General features: G+C 49.2%; 3 protein-coding genes across 3 annotated transcripts; 1 reads left to right on the forward strand and 2 right to left on the reverse strand.

Moving 5' to 3' along the window:
- Positions 1-387: 387 nt before the first annotated feature.
- On the reverse strand, positions 388-4,249 carry LOC6595127 (doublesex- and mab-3-related transcription factor A2). Its single transcript, XM_026995165.1, has 4 exons — positions 3,970-4,249; positions 3,803-3,904; positions 3,274-3,721; positions 388-1,663 (listed from the first exon to the last, which is right to left on the reverse strand). Exons 1-4 carry the CDS (start codon positions 4,114-4,116, stop codon positions 840-842), a joined length of 1,521 nt encoding a protein of 506 aa, XP_026850966.1. The 5' UTR covers positions 4,117-4,249; the 3' UTR covers positions 388-839.
- A 7,242-nt stretch (positions 4,250-11,491) lies between these two features.
- On the forward strand, positions 11,492-12,116 carry LOC6595165 (general odorant-binding protein 99a). Its single transcript, XM_002020256.2, has 2 exons — positions 11,492-11,577; positions 11,649-12,116. Exons 1-2 carry the CDS (start codon positions 11,536-11,538, stop codon positions 12,060-12,062), a joined length of 456 nt encoding a protein of 151 aa, XP_002020292.1. The 5' UTR covers positions 11,492-11,535; the 3' UTR covers positions 12,063-12,116.
- LOC6595164 (head-specific guanylate cyclase) lies at positions 12,112-15,416 on the reverse strand. The gene is made up of 5 exons (XM_002020255.2): positions 15,277-15,416; positions 14,216-14,483; positions 13,907-14,147; positions 12,512-13,848; positions 12,112-12,451 (listed from the first exon to the last, which is right to left on the reverse strand). Exons 2-5 carry the CDS (start codon positions 14,449-14,451, stop codon positions 12,247-12,249), a joined length of 2,019 nt encoding a protein of 672 aa, XP_002020291.1. The 5' UTR covers positions 14,452-14,483; positions 15,277-15,416; the 3' UTR covers positions 12,112-12,246.
- Positions 15,417-15,502: the final 86 nt, after the last annotated feature.

The following is a 15,502-nucleotide window of genomic DNA, read 5'->3' on the forward strand; positions in this document are numbered from 1 at the left end:
TTAATACAATATAATCAATAATTTCAATTCGTTCGATAGAATATTGATTTGAATGGATCTCATCCTTCTGAACTCATTGGTTCGGGCCGAACGGATCATTTAATCTAATTACTGCTCCCAATCTATCCATTCACAGGAAAAATGTAAAATAATACCATAATTGACTCGTTGTGATGGAAACTTTATATCTGTTTGCGGAGATCCTCCAACTCTCAAGACTGCCGTCTCTTTCTTCTCGTCTTCATCTAACGATTCAATATATGATGTTTTCCTATTCTTGGAATCTTAATATATCATCCGGAGCTTCCCCTTTAAAAGCCAGAAAAAGGATTTACACTTCCTTTTTAATTGTTTCATTTAATTTTATTGAATTATTTTGTAGATTTATTAAATACTTTAACACAGTGTTTGAAATGTATTTTATCTAATACATAATATGATATCGTATATATATATATATTTATATGGTACACGCGGATGTCTCCATAGTTGATGCGATCAATCCATCCCTTACACAATAATCTCGTCATCGTTTTGCTCACAATTTTAATTTCAGCTAAATAAATGTATCTTAGGGCTCTCAACTGGGGACCGAGTGTTTGTCTATAAGTACGGTCTCTATGGTACAATACTTGTGCTAGCAGTTCCACGGTAAATGTCACTTACAGTCACTGTTATGCGTAAATGGCTAGGATAGATCTTTAGGCGTAGGGGGGGGAGGATGCTCTATGCGTTTTCCCTAAAACAAATATCTTACACACGATATGAGGGTGGATGGGTGGATGGGAAGAGGAGGGAAGACCTCATTCGAAGGGCCTGAAGATGCTGGTGGTGCTGCCTCAATCTTGGGAGTCGGCGTTGCTGCTGCGGTCCAGGCCGATGCCGCCGGCCCCGTTCGACTCCGACTGTTCGATATCTGCGGCACTGAGGACGCCGGGCAGGTAGCCCGTCCCGGTGTACGGGGCGGAGAGGAATCGCTTGGCGTGGGCCTGCATGAACGGATGGTAGCGGTGCGTGGGCGAGCCGAAGACGGTGGGTGGAACCAGGGGCGAGAAGGCGGACTTCATGGGGAAGGGCGGGGACGGGGGCACCTGGGGCGGCGTCTGTCCGAGATCCTCGCCGGTCAGCATGCACTCCATGGCCTGCAGGACGTCGCCGCGGAACCGCTGCATCAGCTGCTCCACGTCGCTGCGTCGGCGATTGGGGAACACTCGCATCAGGACATCGATGGGAGATCGCTGCTGCTGCTGCTGCTGGGTGTGCTGGCCGAGATGCTGCTGCTGGAGGGGAGAGTGCGCCGCCGGGTGGTGGTGGGTGGGCAGGCCGGCGGCGGCCAGGAACTGCGTGTGATGGTACGGCATGAAGCCCTGGGCGTGGCCGTTGCCAAAGGAGCGCAGCAGGTGCAGATTCTCGGCTGGCGTGTTGGGCGGCGACTGGCTGTCCTCCTTCTTGAGGCTGAGGTTCTCCGGCGTGGCCTCATCCGGCGCCGAGTCCACGTCCAGATCGGACTCGGGGGAGCTGGGCGGACCAGTGCGGGCGGGCGACAGACTGGCGGTCAGGTTGAACAGCCCCGCGACCTTGGGCCGGGGACTGCTCGGCGAGCCCGACTCGGAGCCGGTGTCCTGGTCCGTCTCGTTCGACAGGGCTGCTCCTCGCTTCGAGACTGCAAGACAAGATCAGATCGGGAGCCAAGATTAGTCACCATTCAGGTAGCGAGCGCTCTATGCGGTTTTCCACTTGGCGGCGCAGAGCAAATAAAAGTATCGAATGGTACAGAAATGGAAAAAGGCAAGAATTTAATCACGGGAATCGCAAACACAGGCGGAAGGTGAGGGTTCGTTGACATGCCAACCCCGGGACAACCTGCTGTGTTTTTCCACAAATGAAACAAGTTATACGATATTTTTTCCTGTTTTCTGTTTGTCTGTTTGATTTTGCAGTTGACGAAGCCGCAGTGAAAATTTAATTAAGTTGAGGGTGCGTGAAAACTCTCCTGGATGCCAATGGCAATGCCCACACCCGATCCGATACCCATCGCAGTCATCTTCATCCTTCGAATAGGGAAACTCAGGTGCCTCAGAATGAATATCTAAACTCAAGCGTGAAATCGTCTTGGATTTCAGTGCAAATAAAGTCTATTACCTAAATAGACAGGTTCTCTCGATTGTTTCGCGTGAGAATCCTTGCGTGTTTTTCTTTCCCGGACAACACACAAAAAGGCGAGCAAATAAAGGAAAATAAAGTGGAATCTGGGGGGAAAGTAGCTCACGTTACGCCCTCGCCCTCAGCATGGGGTTGTCTTACTCCCCGAGTTTTTCTGGGCCGCCCCCCATGCCAGGGAATAGTCCTAATGAGTGGGTGAGGCACAAAGGACTTTGATATCCGCAGTTCATTGAGAGACTTTGTAACTGTTTGGCATTTGATTCGGCAAGGGGTTTGAGCTGTAAAGGAATATGCTGGGGCTGTGCTGATCTGTTCTGAGTTGATTGGCTTCGATGGGATAATGTTGGATAATATTGGATAATGTTACATTAACTTTTATTGTTCGCTGCTGCTTTCTTGTTGTATCTTGTGTCTTGTTAGAACAAAGATGATGCTTGAGACAGGTCTACAATGATCTCTTGGTACAATGAGAGCGGAGAAGAGTATGATGTAATCTGGTTAGAGATCCAAACTGTTTGAGAGACAGAGAGTCTTTGAGTGCCCTCTTTTCTGGGAGAGTGTAAGGAATACTGATGGGAACGATTCTTAGACAACTTTTCTTGTACATCAGAAATATTTATTCCACTTTTAAGGTTAACAGATCCCTTGGGCCTGGAATGCGACAAGTATGGGGCTCTCCATAATGAGGACTTTAATTTTAATTGTTGCAATTTTGGTTCTTAAATCTCCAGGTCCCCCTTTTTTTCTCGAGCCTTTACCCTCGACATTTTCATGCACCGTTTGACAAAGTGCAGGGCAACAGCTTGGCTGGCTTAACCTTTGTCACAACAACGCCCTAAGCCCCCCAACCGCCCACTTTGACACTCCATCCAAGCACACATATGTACATGTGTATATGTATAGGCAGTGGTGCACATGCAACCGCGAGTGTGGCACTTTATGCACCGCTGACTTCTTAACAATTGAAAACAAAATTTCCTTAACGCGTTCTTTTTTCCGCTCGACTCTGAAGCCCTCTCGGGCATGTGGCCAGGCGGAAGGACCTCCTTGGATGTGTCGCTGGGCTGGTGTTGGAGGTGTTCATAATAATTTCACTTCTTAGCAACTTACCGGGACTCTCGTCCAGCTCGGTGCGTGTGGGGGAGAAGCCAACGCTGAGGTGCTCGGAGCGGGTGCGTCCATCCGTGTCGGATTCATTGCCATTGTAGTGCTGCGACGGCTGGCGCTGTGGCTGCTGATGTTGGTGCTGGTGCTGGTGCTGGCTATGCTGCTGCTGCTGGTGGTGCTGCTGTTGCTGCTGCTGTTGCTGGTGATGATTGGGCGTGGAGCTGGCTTCAAAGCCGTCGCTTGGGGGTGAGGGAATGCCTCCATGGAACACACCGTTCTGGCCCGATCCGGCGCTGGCTGGTCCTCCATTGCCGCTGTGTGTGGGACTGTGCGGTGTGGGCGTGACACTGTCACTGCCATTCTGTTGGCCGGAGCCCGGAACGGATGTGTACAACAGACCCAACTCCCGGGCCTCATTCTCCTCCTGCGCCTGCTGGCGACGCAAGGCGACCTGCAAGATGAATCAAAGACGAGGAAGGAGATCTCTGGTTAGTGGACCAGCAGGAAGAGTACAGCTTTAATGCGAACCCACCTGAGCGGCCATGACCCGCTGACGTTCCGCAATGAGAGTGCATTTGGCGCAGACACAGTCGCGCCAGCGACAGTAGCGCTTGTGGCCCTTCAGCGCGCTGACCTGCAAGGCAAGAGAAGAACCTAGTGAGTAAGGATGCCCCAAGTTCCAGATGGAAGTGGACGTACCACGCCATGATTGCGACAGCGGGCGCACTTTGGGGTACGCTGATATCTTTCGGAGGCGGCGCGCAGGAAGAACGCAGGCGGCAGGGCTCCGAGTACCGGATGCTGGGACATTAGGTTCTGCATATCCACTCCCGACGGCAGACTCATTTCAATGGCAACAAAGTCGGTTCTACTCGCACCGGACAGATCCCCCGGACGTTTGATCACTCACTACACTAGACACTGGGTATATTGTTATAGATTCTCTTTCTCTCGTATGCGTATAACTTCACTAGAGATCTGTGTGAATCTTTTGGACGATCTATCAGTTTATCATTCAGATTTTCGTTGGGTTTATCATATCAATTGGTTGACTAAGACGCGCGCCCTGACGACATGACACACTGAGCCCTCGATTGCAACTGATTCAAGTTTTTTGGTTCAAACCCCAAAACGAACAGCAGTAGCAGCAGCAGCAGCAGCAGCGACGGAGGCGGCAGCAGCAGTGCCCAGGCAAATGGCGGCAAGCGGCAACATTTACCAATACAAAAGCGGATCACTCACACACACACACACACACACACACACAGACGGAGACACAGATACTAACGGAGGCACTCACAGACCCTGGCAAAACGAGGGTTGAAAGTACATAACTAAAACATTCAGAGAGTGTTGCAACCACCTTTGTGTGGCACAGCCACAGCTGCTTGCGTCGGCGTCAACCTCTGCCACTGCCACTGCTGCTGCCACCGCTGCTTCTGCTGCTGCCTCAGGCCCAGTGGCAGTGGCAGAAGCAGCATCGTTAGCAATTAAGAAAAAAGTTTCAAATATAATTTGGTACTGTATACAAAATTGTGCACTCGAGGCGGCGACGCGGCGTATGAGCAATGTGGAAGGAGATCTCCGGGACTGGCTGTTTGGTTGGTTGGTTGGTTGGTTGGATAGCTGCTGCTGCTGCTGCTCTGGCTCTGGCTTCTGGCTTCTGGCTGGTGGTGTGGTAGTAGTGGTGGTTGTGGTGGTGGTGGTGGTGGTGGTACGAGTACTCTCTGTTCTGGTGGTTGTTTGACGTTTCTTTCATTTTCTTTGTTGCCTTTGTTTCACAATTTCTTTTTTGTTGTTGCGGCCTGCCCCTACCCCTGCCCTCGGCCCCTGCCGGATATGTGTTTGTGTGTTCGTGTGCGTTTTGAGAGAGCTTTGGGGTCTTGCTGTGCGAATGGAGTAGCGGAATAGCCAACCAAAAGCGTTGTTGTTGCGACCTCGCTGCTGGTTGGCATGGCGGCGTAGGCGGCACACAGCTGCACGCAACTGACACAGTTGGCAATGCAGATGCTGATGCCTGCCCCGCAGTTGTTGCTCTTCAAGTGGCGGCAGCGGATGAGGAGCGAGAGGAACCCAACATTTCCGCCTGCTCCTGCTCCTGCTGCAGCCTCCGCTCCCTAGCCACCTTCCGTCTCCTGCCCCGTTTATGTACTCGTTTCATAAACTAATGCCACAGAGAGAGAAAGAGAGAGCGGGGGTGGCGGATGGGTATGAAGCAGGGGCCTAGTCTGCTCTCCAGGCCAAAGTTTTCCTTTGGCTTTTGGCATATTGCCACTTGCTTTTCAATTCCAGTTGCCGTCGAGGGGAACGAAAATGTCTGGAGTGTGTGCTAAAATCTCCATGAATAATATCCCCAAGTGCCCAAATGCTGGCTGAGAAATAATTGTTTATTTTGTCTTAATTCCAAATGGACTAATTTCACAAAGGAAAATGTTTTAACATTTCCACAGGGAATACAGGAAAAGTTACTTTACAAATAGGAGATATTATTGAAAATCGATAAAGAAATCATGTAGCAATATATAAAAATCTGAACTGTTGCATTTTGTGAGTCTTACCCAAGAGTTTCATACAAATTGTGCTTTAAAATAATCACGAATTCTATAGCTATAATATAAATAGTTCCGGAGTGTAGTCATTTTATGTTGAAATCTACTTTAGACTTGGAAGACTTAAAGAAACATCAAAGTGTAGAAGAGATACAATTAGAGCTTAGTTGTAGTATCCTTATCCTAAATGATAATCCGCACGAGATAAAAAGGAAAATTGCAACACAAAAATGTCTTAAATTGTATGTATATTATTCTTTTTCATTCGATTTTCTTAAGATAAAGATCTTTTGTGAGATATAGACCATAATTTTCATTTCATTAACACTAGAAAAAGATTAAATACTCGTACGATCTAGTTAGAAACCGTAACAGTTCTTTCGTGTACATTCCAAAAGCGATTTCTCATGCCACAAAAGTACATAAGGAATCCAACACATAATATGGGTTGCTGTCCGATTCCGATTCCTCCGGCGGGAGGATGCTTTTTGTGGGTGGGGGCGGTGGGCTGTGTTGGCCTATTAGAATGTTACAAATTTATTGCAATTGAAACAAACTGAGAACGAGACGATGTCGGGAGCAACAGCAACAAAAGCAACAATCCGGAAAGTGTCACGTGTGCGACAGAAGCAGCGACATTGGAAAACGACGATGCGCGCGCCTCACTCTCTCGCTCTCCACAATGTGCCACAAATGTGCTCTCTCTCTCTCTCCCTCCCTCTGTGTGAGCAGAGGGCTCTCTTTTGCAGACTCCGCCTACCTGCAGAGGCGGAGCTACAGCGCACACACACAAGCAGCTCGCACACATACAAGCCCAAATAGTAAAACATAAAGCGGCAACAATGTTGTACAAGTTGGCCAAAAGAAACAAGTTTCCAAACTGAATAGAAGAGCAGCAGCCGCCGCCGCCGCCGCAGCAGCAGAACAGCAGCAGAATCAGTCGGAGAGCCGCTCTGTGTGTGTGTACGAGAGAGAGCCATAAGGACCGCACCAATACGTGCCCAGGCATGTGTGTGGTGTGTGCGTGTGTGCGTGTGTTTGTGCTTGTGGGGATGTGGGCAGATCCAGTTCCGCTGGGAGAGGTCACAGTCACAGTTGTTGGCAACAGTAAATGGCTAGAAGTTGTTGGTTTTGCTGCCACCGTCGCCGAGCTACTGGTGTTTTGCGCAGGGCCAATTTCTCGCATTTTAACTTTGTTTAAAGTGCGCCTATATACACACACACACACATACAAACACACACGCTCGTACGGAGCTCCCCTGGGTGGCCTGGCCACTTGTAAAGTGTTTTCGCTGCGGCCAAATATGCAAATTAGCTGAACATCGTCGCTGAGGCTGACAACTCTGTCTCCGCCTCGCTCACACCGTCGCGACGGCCAACAAAAGCTGAAACATGTCCATTATGTCGTCGGTTTGGCTGGCTCTCTTCATGCTTGAGCTGCCCCTACAGCCGGCAGGGCTGCCGATTGCCTCCGGGGGGAGGGAAAGGGCGGTGGTGCAGCGGCGGTGGAGCTGGCGGCATAGGCCCATGCAAACAATACGGTGCGCGCACCACACAGTGGCACAATCATAATGATGTACGACCGCCAAGGCAACATTCGGATGGTGCGGCATGGCAACAACAATGGAAATGAAATCAACAAATAAATAAAGAAAAAAACCATAACGAGAAATATAAACCAATCAATCGAGGCATAAGGGATTCTCGATGCCCTGTAACTGAATGGAAGCCTATTTTGATCAATTCTTTTGGCCAGTATATGCCTACAGGCCTGTAACCATGGGGAAACATTTGATCCTTGAATTATTACCACTTCATAGATCTAATCCATGTTAAATCTATCGAAATGAGTTCGTTATTAACTGAAGTTCTAGAACACATGTAATATTTTACAGGGTATTGCCGATGAATGGTGGCTGGGGCCCCTGGAAATTGTTATATCAATCGAAGAAAGAGATGATCTTGGATCTGAACCCTTGGATCGCTGGGTGTGCTTGTGTGTAATAAGTAGCCGATGGCTGACCATCTTCAACAGGGCCGCCCAGAGTGGAGGAAAGTTGAAATCACCTCGGGATCATTGCTACTTTACTTAACTCTTGCTGCTGCTTCTGGTGCCGCTGTTGCTGCTGCTGGCGATGGTCATGTGTGTGCCACATATCGCTGTGCTCTTTTGATGACTCCGACGGACGGACGGGTGGACGGACGGACTCAAGTGGTCAACTGCTTCTGAATCGTTAAGAGCGAAAGATGGAGGGGTAACAAAAGAAAAGTGCCTTAAAATGTTGACAAATATTTAACATGCATTGGCCGCAAAATTATTTGATCAAGACCACCGAAAAAATATACAAAGAAAGATCTTTTCCTGTGGTATGTTCGGATCCATCCAAAAAACAAAAACTCAAAAAACCCAAAAAACAAACAACAAGCGCAACGAAAAAATTGTACAAAATTAAAAAATGAAACTTGAAGACATGCGGCTAATGAGATTTCCTTGCGTCATTGCCTCATTCATTCATTTCGATTGCGATTTGTTTGCTTTATGTTTTTGTTTTCTGTCTGTGGTTGTTGCTGTTGTTGGTTTTGTTGGTGTTGTTGTTGCGGCTGTTGTGTGGTTGTTGCTGCCGCGCATTGAACAGTTGAACTTGTGTTTAGGTTTTGGTTTTTGTGCGGCGACCAAAGCCAATATTTGAGCAATCATGGCTAGAGTCGACAAGGCGCTGAATTGTCTCTAGTTCTGGCAAGGTCTTTCTCTCTCCCATGTCCAGAGCTGGAGCCAGAGCCAGAGCCAACCCCAACGCCAGTTCCTTTTGGAACTGTCAGCGGCAGCAGACCTTGGAACAATGCAACCATCGGCGGCGTCGGCGGCGGCTTTGCCACTCCACCTCTCAGCGTGGACAGGGAGAGGGTCGAAAAAAGTTAATTTAATTTCAAGTGTGTGCAACAATTGTCGGTCTACGCTTATCCTTTTCAGTTGACTCACTCAACAATGACAATCAGACTCGCAGATACAGATACACAGACCCAGAGACACCCTCCATCCTCCTTCGCGTGGATGATTGTCGGCTGTTGGCTGTTGGCTGGTTTTGCATATTGTTTTACAAGACCAATGGCTTTCTTAGTCGCAGGCCATGGAATTTTCTTCGACTTATCTTTGACATGAAGAAAATCTCATTAAATAACTTCCTGCGCTTTCAAGTCCTGTCCCCGAGTCCTGCCAGCATCCTGTGTGTGACCCTCTCTCGCCCTGCCCCTGGATACAAGCTGAAACTTTGAACTCTCATGTATTCGGATTCGTTCAGCGAGGCATGAAATTACATTTTCCCTGGTAGGCAGTGGGTGGTGGCACTGGTGTTGGTGGGCGGGCGTCTCTCGCTTTTTCTTGGAAATCACACAGCAAGAGAAGCAAAAAGAAAGAAAAACACACAAACCGGAAACTCATGGAAACGTGAAATTTTGTTAAAAGTTCACGGAAACTTTGTGTGCTTGCTTTTGCCTGGCTGCCATTTTGTCAGCAGCGAAATCTCAGCTCGCAAGTTGCTAGAATTGTCTTGTGTCATAGGCAGATACTATACGGAGTCATGATATCATGATATCCGCAGGATGTTTCCGCGTGGACCCTACACACACGTGTCCCTAATCGAATTTGCTAAACAAATGTATTCTCAGCCTTTGTGCAATATATCCTCTCATATGACACACGCCAAAAAGTACTACAGTGATTCCTTTGGAATTCGGCACCAACCAAATATCATTGCAATCCCGAGCCCAACTTCCCCATTCCGAATTCCAGCCGGAAACTCAAATTTCAAACAATTGCCGTGGCACAAAAAAGTGGCTCAAGAAATAGGACAATTTATACAATATTGCGAATTCCGGAAGCAAATCATCCGACACCCGATTATGGGATCGTTAGCTGCAGTTTCCCAATCCCATCTCCATCACCATTTCGTTCATATTTCGATTCCCAGCTAAGAAATTTGAGCTGGCCACAACACTCCGACACATTCGCAGTTTCGAAGCAGCGCCACTCCCTGACTTTGGCCATTGACACGCTTGGGGTGTTAACTAAAGAACTATACAGTGAACTCTCGATATGGTGAAGCATTCAATATGCTCAACCAGTCATGTAACGCAGGGATATCTTTCAACCAACAGACCCTCATAGACCCAAAGCTTCGCCATGAAGATATCTGCGATTGTTCATTCTTTCGGGCCTCTACTGTCTGTATATTGGGTATAATTTTACTAATAACTTGACAAAAAAAAAAAAAAACATAATGGCAGAGCAGAGATTCCGGCAAGAAATGGAGACCGAAAGTGAGAGCCCCGATGCGATGCTAATCATAGCCATTGTTTGGGTATAAACACTGTTTCCGATTGCGACCTACCCGACTATTACCTCGCCGGGCGGACTGGAATCCCCTGCTTCTGCTGACAGCCCTGTTATCTAACCCTCAGTTAAGGGCCGTACCTTCGTTGAATTATAATAGTACATAGTTGGAAATGTGCTACGCCCCTTTGACAGCGTCGGGTGGAGGCAACTGTTATTAGTTGAATGCTCGCATATGCCGCCTAGGGTCGTCGGGTCGGGGCGCGTGGTTCCCAGCGAACCATCGGGTTTACGCTCATACTCATCCTATGGTAATGACAACTCTTAGACGCCCGGGGGCCGCTTGGGTTTTAAATTTTGGACTCGACCGCCAGCTGTGAGTTTTATTTGATTTAATTAAATACGATTGCATTGGCTTGCATAATGGCCGACGAATTGACGGCTGACGGTTGACGGTTGACAGTTGCCCACTTGGATCAGACCTACTCTCGCATTGGGTGAAAGCTGGCCGGGATCGGATCTGTCTGCTGTTATCAGGCTCACATGGCAGGGGGGGCTGGAGTCCATTGCGTCTTGTTTTGTGACCCCCAAAGCTGATAAGCGTTCAAGTGCAATGTCATGTTGAAGAGTGTGTTTTTGTTGAGAATCTATGTACATATGTACACTACAAGAATATTTGATAATTTTTTAAATATTTCAGTCATTTCCCTAAAGAAATTCAGAATATTTTCCTAAGGACTTAAGACATTTTAGTATTTTATTTTTTCTGAGTGTAGGATTATGAACGATTGCTGGTGATTAATCAGTTGACGCTTCCCTTGGCATCTTTCTATGCCAACCTGTGAGGGTTCAATTACAACTCTTGATAACAGAGCTTGTTGATTCCACTACAAAGCGGAAGTGAAACATCGCGAAGACGGAGGAAATATCTTGTTTTTTGGAATATTGTAGTTTGATAATTTCCTTCTGTTGTGTACATCATTTTAAATGCAAATCGACTTTACCATCCCCATGGAAGTTCATACTTGAGCAACGATCCGTCTCCGAGTTGCTGGTGCCCCACAAAAACAAGTTAATCAAGGAACGACTTTTGCTAGAAGTCTGTGCCGATTCTCTGTCTGGGCATCAGCTCATTCCGCTCGGTAAGTGAGCTCTGGATTGAGCTTATCATCGTGAGGGAATGCAATTAAATAATATAGTGTTAGACGCTGGGCCGGCTTATCGCTGAACTCTTGACACAGAGCAGCTGGTGGCAGAGACAGAGGCAGCCAGCTATCAGCAGTGGAGTGGCGTCGGTATAAATCTAGGAAACCGGGCCGTCGGCGATTCAGTCTAGAATTTCAACTGATTCGTGATCGTGTGTGCAACAATACTCGTACAAACAATATGCTGAAGTATCTCATCCTTACCCTGGCCCTCTGTGCTGCGGTGTGTATATCGATTGAATCACTGATAATCCCATCATCATAATTAAATCAATAAAAAACACTCGTAAACAGGCCTACGCCGACGAGGAGTGGAAGCCCAAGACTGGCGACGAAATCAAGAACATACGCATTGAGTGCCTGAAGGAGAGTCCCCTGAGCGGCGATCAGATCTCGCAGCTGAAGCAGCTGATCTTCCCCGACGAGCCCGATGTGCGCCAGTATCTGCTCTGCTCCGCCCAGAAGCTGGACATCTTCTGCACCCACGAGGGCTACCATGCCGATCGTCTTGCCAAGCAGTTCAAGATGGACCTCACGGAGGAAGAGGCCCTGCAGATCGCCCAGGGCTGCATCGACAAGAACGAGGAGGGCAGCCCTGCGGATGTGTGGGCCTTCCGTGGACACAAGTGTCTGATGGCCAGCAAGATCGGCGACAAGGTGAAGGCCTTCGTCAAGGCCAAGCATGAGGCGGCCAAGGCCAGCGCTTAGGATCTGAGACCAATAAAAGTGTTCACATTTTGTGCTGGAACGCAACTCGTTGAAGTCGGGAAGTATATTTCTTGAAAGAGGCTAAGCGGGGGGCGGAGGCTGGGGGTAACACGATTAGACTACAAGTGCACTGAACTACATTGAATAGCTATGGCTACTGAGCAAGTGATTCTCCCGGAGTAGCCTAGGCATCGCCGCCCTCGGATATGGTCTTCATGGCAGCATCGATGTGCTCCACCAGCGGCAGGCCGCTCTCCAGTGCGGAGTTGCGGTATCCTTCGAGGAAGTAGCAAGTCTCGGTGCCATTCGGATTGGGGAACTCCTTGGGCAGACACGAGGGATCCCGTGGCTGCAGGTCAAAGTCGAAGCCCTCGTGTTTGGTCAGCCAACTGGAAGAAAAGGTGAATGTTGATTAGGTAGATTCGTGGTTCCATTGAGACACTACTTACTCCTTGGTTGTGGGGCTCACGTTGATCTTAACGGCCTCGCTGCCGGACTCGAACTTGTTGGCTATGGTCACGCTGTGGCCAAAGAGACAGTATCTGGGCATCTTCCTGCCCACCACTCCGGCCAGCACAGTGCCCGTGTGCAGGCCAATTCGCATTTTGATTTGTTCGCCATCGTGGGTGATGTGCTTCGAGCAAGCATCGATCATCTTGAGAGCCATCCAGGCTACTTTGTGGGCATCGTAGATGGAAGCGCGATGCAGTCCACTGGCCACGCAGTAAGCATCCCCAATCGTCTCCACCTTGTAGACGTCGAAGAAGTCGCAGAACTCGTCAAAGTCCTTGTACAGGCCCTCCAGCATGCTGATCACCATGAAGGGAGTGGCCCGCGAACAGATGCCGGTGAAGCCCACGATGTCGCTGAAGAGGATGGTCACATCCGGATAGGTTTTGGCATCGATGGAGGAGCCCAGCCACAGCTTCTCGGCGATCTCAGCGGGAAAGATGAGGTGCAGCAGGCTGACGTTCTTCTTCCGCTCCTTGGTGACCGCCGAATTGGCCTCTTCGATGCGACTCTTCAGCTTGTCCATGCGCCGGCGCAGTCCGTCCTGAGCCCGAGCCTGCTCTCCCACCAGAATCACCTCCCGAGTGGCATCGTGAAGCGGTATATCGGAGATGAACAAACCGTTGCAGGTCAGACCATCCAAGCCGTCGAGGAACGGGGAGCCGATGAACAGCAGCGAGTTCGACTCCGGACAGTGCACCATCTGGCCTTTGATCTCCAGTCCTATGGCAGGGAAATCCGACACTCCGGGCGGACTGTTCAGCCCAATTAAGAAGGGGGTGTATGTGCGCCGCACAATGTCCCGGAACTTCATGGTCAGGCCCTTGGGCCGCTTGAAGTCGAAGTAGGTGCTGGCCAGATTGCCAAAGTCCGCCAGATACGGCTTGTAGAGCTTGCTGAAGCCGCGTCCGAGCTGCACCAACTCCAGCTGCTCGTTCATGATGAAGTGCCAGGGAAACATCTTGCAGAAGCTGGAAGAGTTCATCTGCAGATCCGAGGCATTGCTCGAGCTGCTGCGCTGCACGGTCTCCGGGATCGGCGTGGGACGACCCATCTGCAGGGTCTGCGAGCTGTCCTTCACCAAGGAGAAGAGATAGCGGTAGCGACGAGCATCACCCTCCACCGGTTCGATTTTGATGTTCACATCCACCTTGTAGAGCATGCGGGTGAGGGCCTTGAGAGAGCCGAGTAGTAGCCAGGCGATCACCGGACGCTCCGAAGTGAAAATCAACTCGCCCTCTCCGGCACACACGAATCCAGTGTCGGTCACATCCTCCTAAAGGGAACAAGTGGTTCAGTAAAGGGTATTTTGAATCAGGTTAGATCTTGGGAACCTCTTGCAACTTCAGCACATCGTAGACCCCGTCCAGGGAGCCCAAAAATTCCTGCAGATCGGTGCCCAGGCAACGGAAGGCCCGCTCGATGATGCCCGTGCAGCAGCAGGTGATCAGCTCCTCCCCGAGCAGCACCAGAATCTCGCTGGCACTGGCCTCGTCCATTTTCAGCAACAGCTCCTGGATGTCCGCCAAGTAGTCGTAGTTGGCGCAACTCTTGAATGTACTCGGATCCATTTTTCTAAGGGGTATCAATATTATCAGATTTTAGAAGCGATTTCGAAACTGATTCAACTCTGCTCTACTCACAGCTTGTGGATGTTTGGCCAGCTCTGGCGATACTTGGCCACCAGTGAAGTGACGGCCGTGTTGAGATCCTCGTTTGATGGTGCCGTTAGCAGCTGTATGGCCATTTGCAGATGCGTCAGAGTGAGTGCATCATGGGACAGCTCCTCTTCCTCGAGGGCCCAATGGGTGCCCGGCTCGGCGATGACCGAGGGCTGACGTGTCAGCGAGTCCGCCCGTCGAAAAAAAGGACACGCCATGTTGCGTGTTTGCCTCTGCTGCCTGATTGGAACTACATATACATACATAAGTAGGGATTGGATTGGTACATTAACAATTCAATTATTATCGATGAATCAATCAATTACGGGCGCTTAATTAAAAGCTTTCAACCAGCTTGCACCAATTATCGCCCCTATTTCGTAGCTTGCAATGAATTTTATATCGAATTCCATCAATATTTTTTGTCATTGATTGAATCTCTGGGCTAGGCCTCTCTACTATATATGTATGTATGTGTATTCCCCCCAGGGATTTTCTCTCAAGTTCAATGTGCACTTGTCTAAGGTTGGGTGGCGGTTGTCTACGTTCGGTACGTGAGCCACCCAATGGCCCATAAAGGCATGTCCCTGCTGCCCGTGTCTTGTCTCCTCGGCTCGAGTGGTTTCGCAGTCAAGCGTCGTCCATGTCCCTGTCTCGTCATTGCATACATTTATGTGTGTGTGAGTTTTTCCTCGGAGGTCAAGTGTGTGCATGCCTTGGCAGGGCTCTCTCTCACTCGCACTCTCGCTTTCTCGCTAACAACATTACCATAATTTTATTTTGCATAATTTATAACGAGCTGCTCCTGCTCTTGCTGCTCTCCAAAGTGTGTCACTGGTCAGGCTTTCAGCTCCACCCCACCCTCTCTTCCCTGACTGGAGTGTAGTGTGTATTTGCCAGCAGGAAGCACACCAACACCCCTTCCCATTATTCTGCCCACCAGCCCCCTTACACAATGGATACACAATTTTCCCAGCGCTGACCCAACTTTTTCTTGCTTGCACAGATTTTGGCACTTGGCATACTTTTAGGCTGTCGCTTACCTGAGAATCACTATTGTGGGTTTTCAATAGCACGCGTTTGCACTTGTCACGCAGCACGCACCGCACTACTTCTTTTTGGCCAACTTTAATGTGACTAAATTGCTGGAATTTTATCCGAAGGACAGCTGAGGAATTTTCGCACGCCTGAAAAATGCCACAACTTGAAACGGAATGAACTTTTGGGCGATAAAGAGGCTAACGGAACACGGTGCCAGGCGGAAAGCTT

Source organism: Drosophila persimilis, unplaced genomic scaffold (assembly GCF_003286085.1).
Source record: "Drosophila persimilis strain 14011-0111.01,24,50 unplaced genomic scaffold, DperRS2 tig00000000-arrow-pilon, whole genome shotgun sequence".
Taxonomy (NCBI): Eukaryota; Metazoa; Arthropoda; class Insecta; order Diptera; family Drosophilidae; genus Drosophila; species Drosophila persimilis.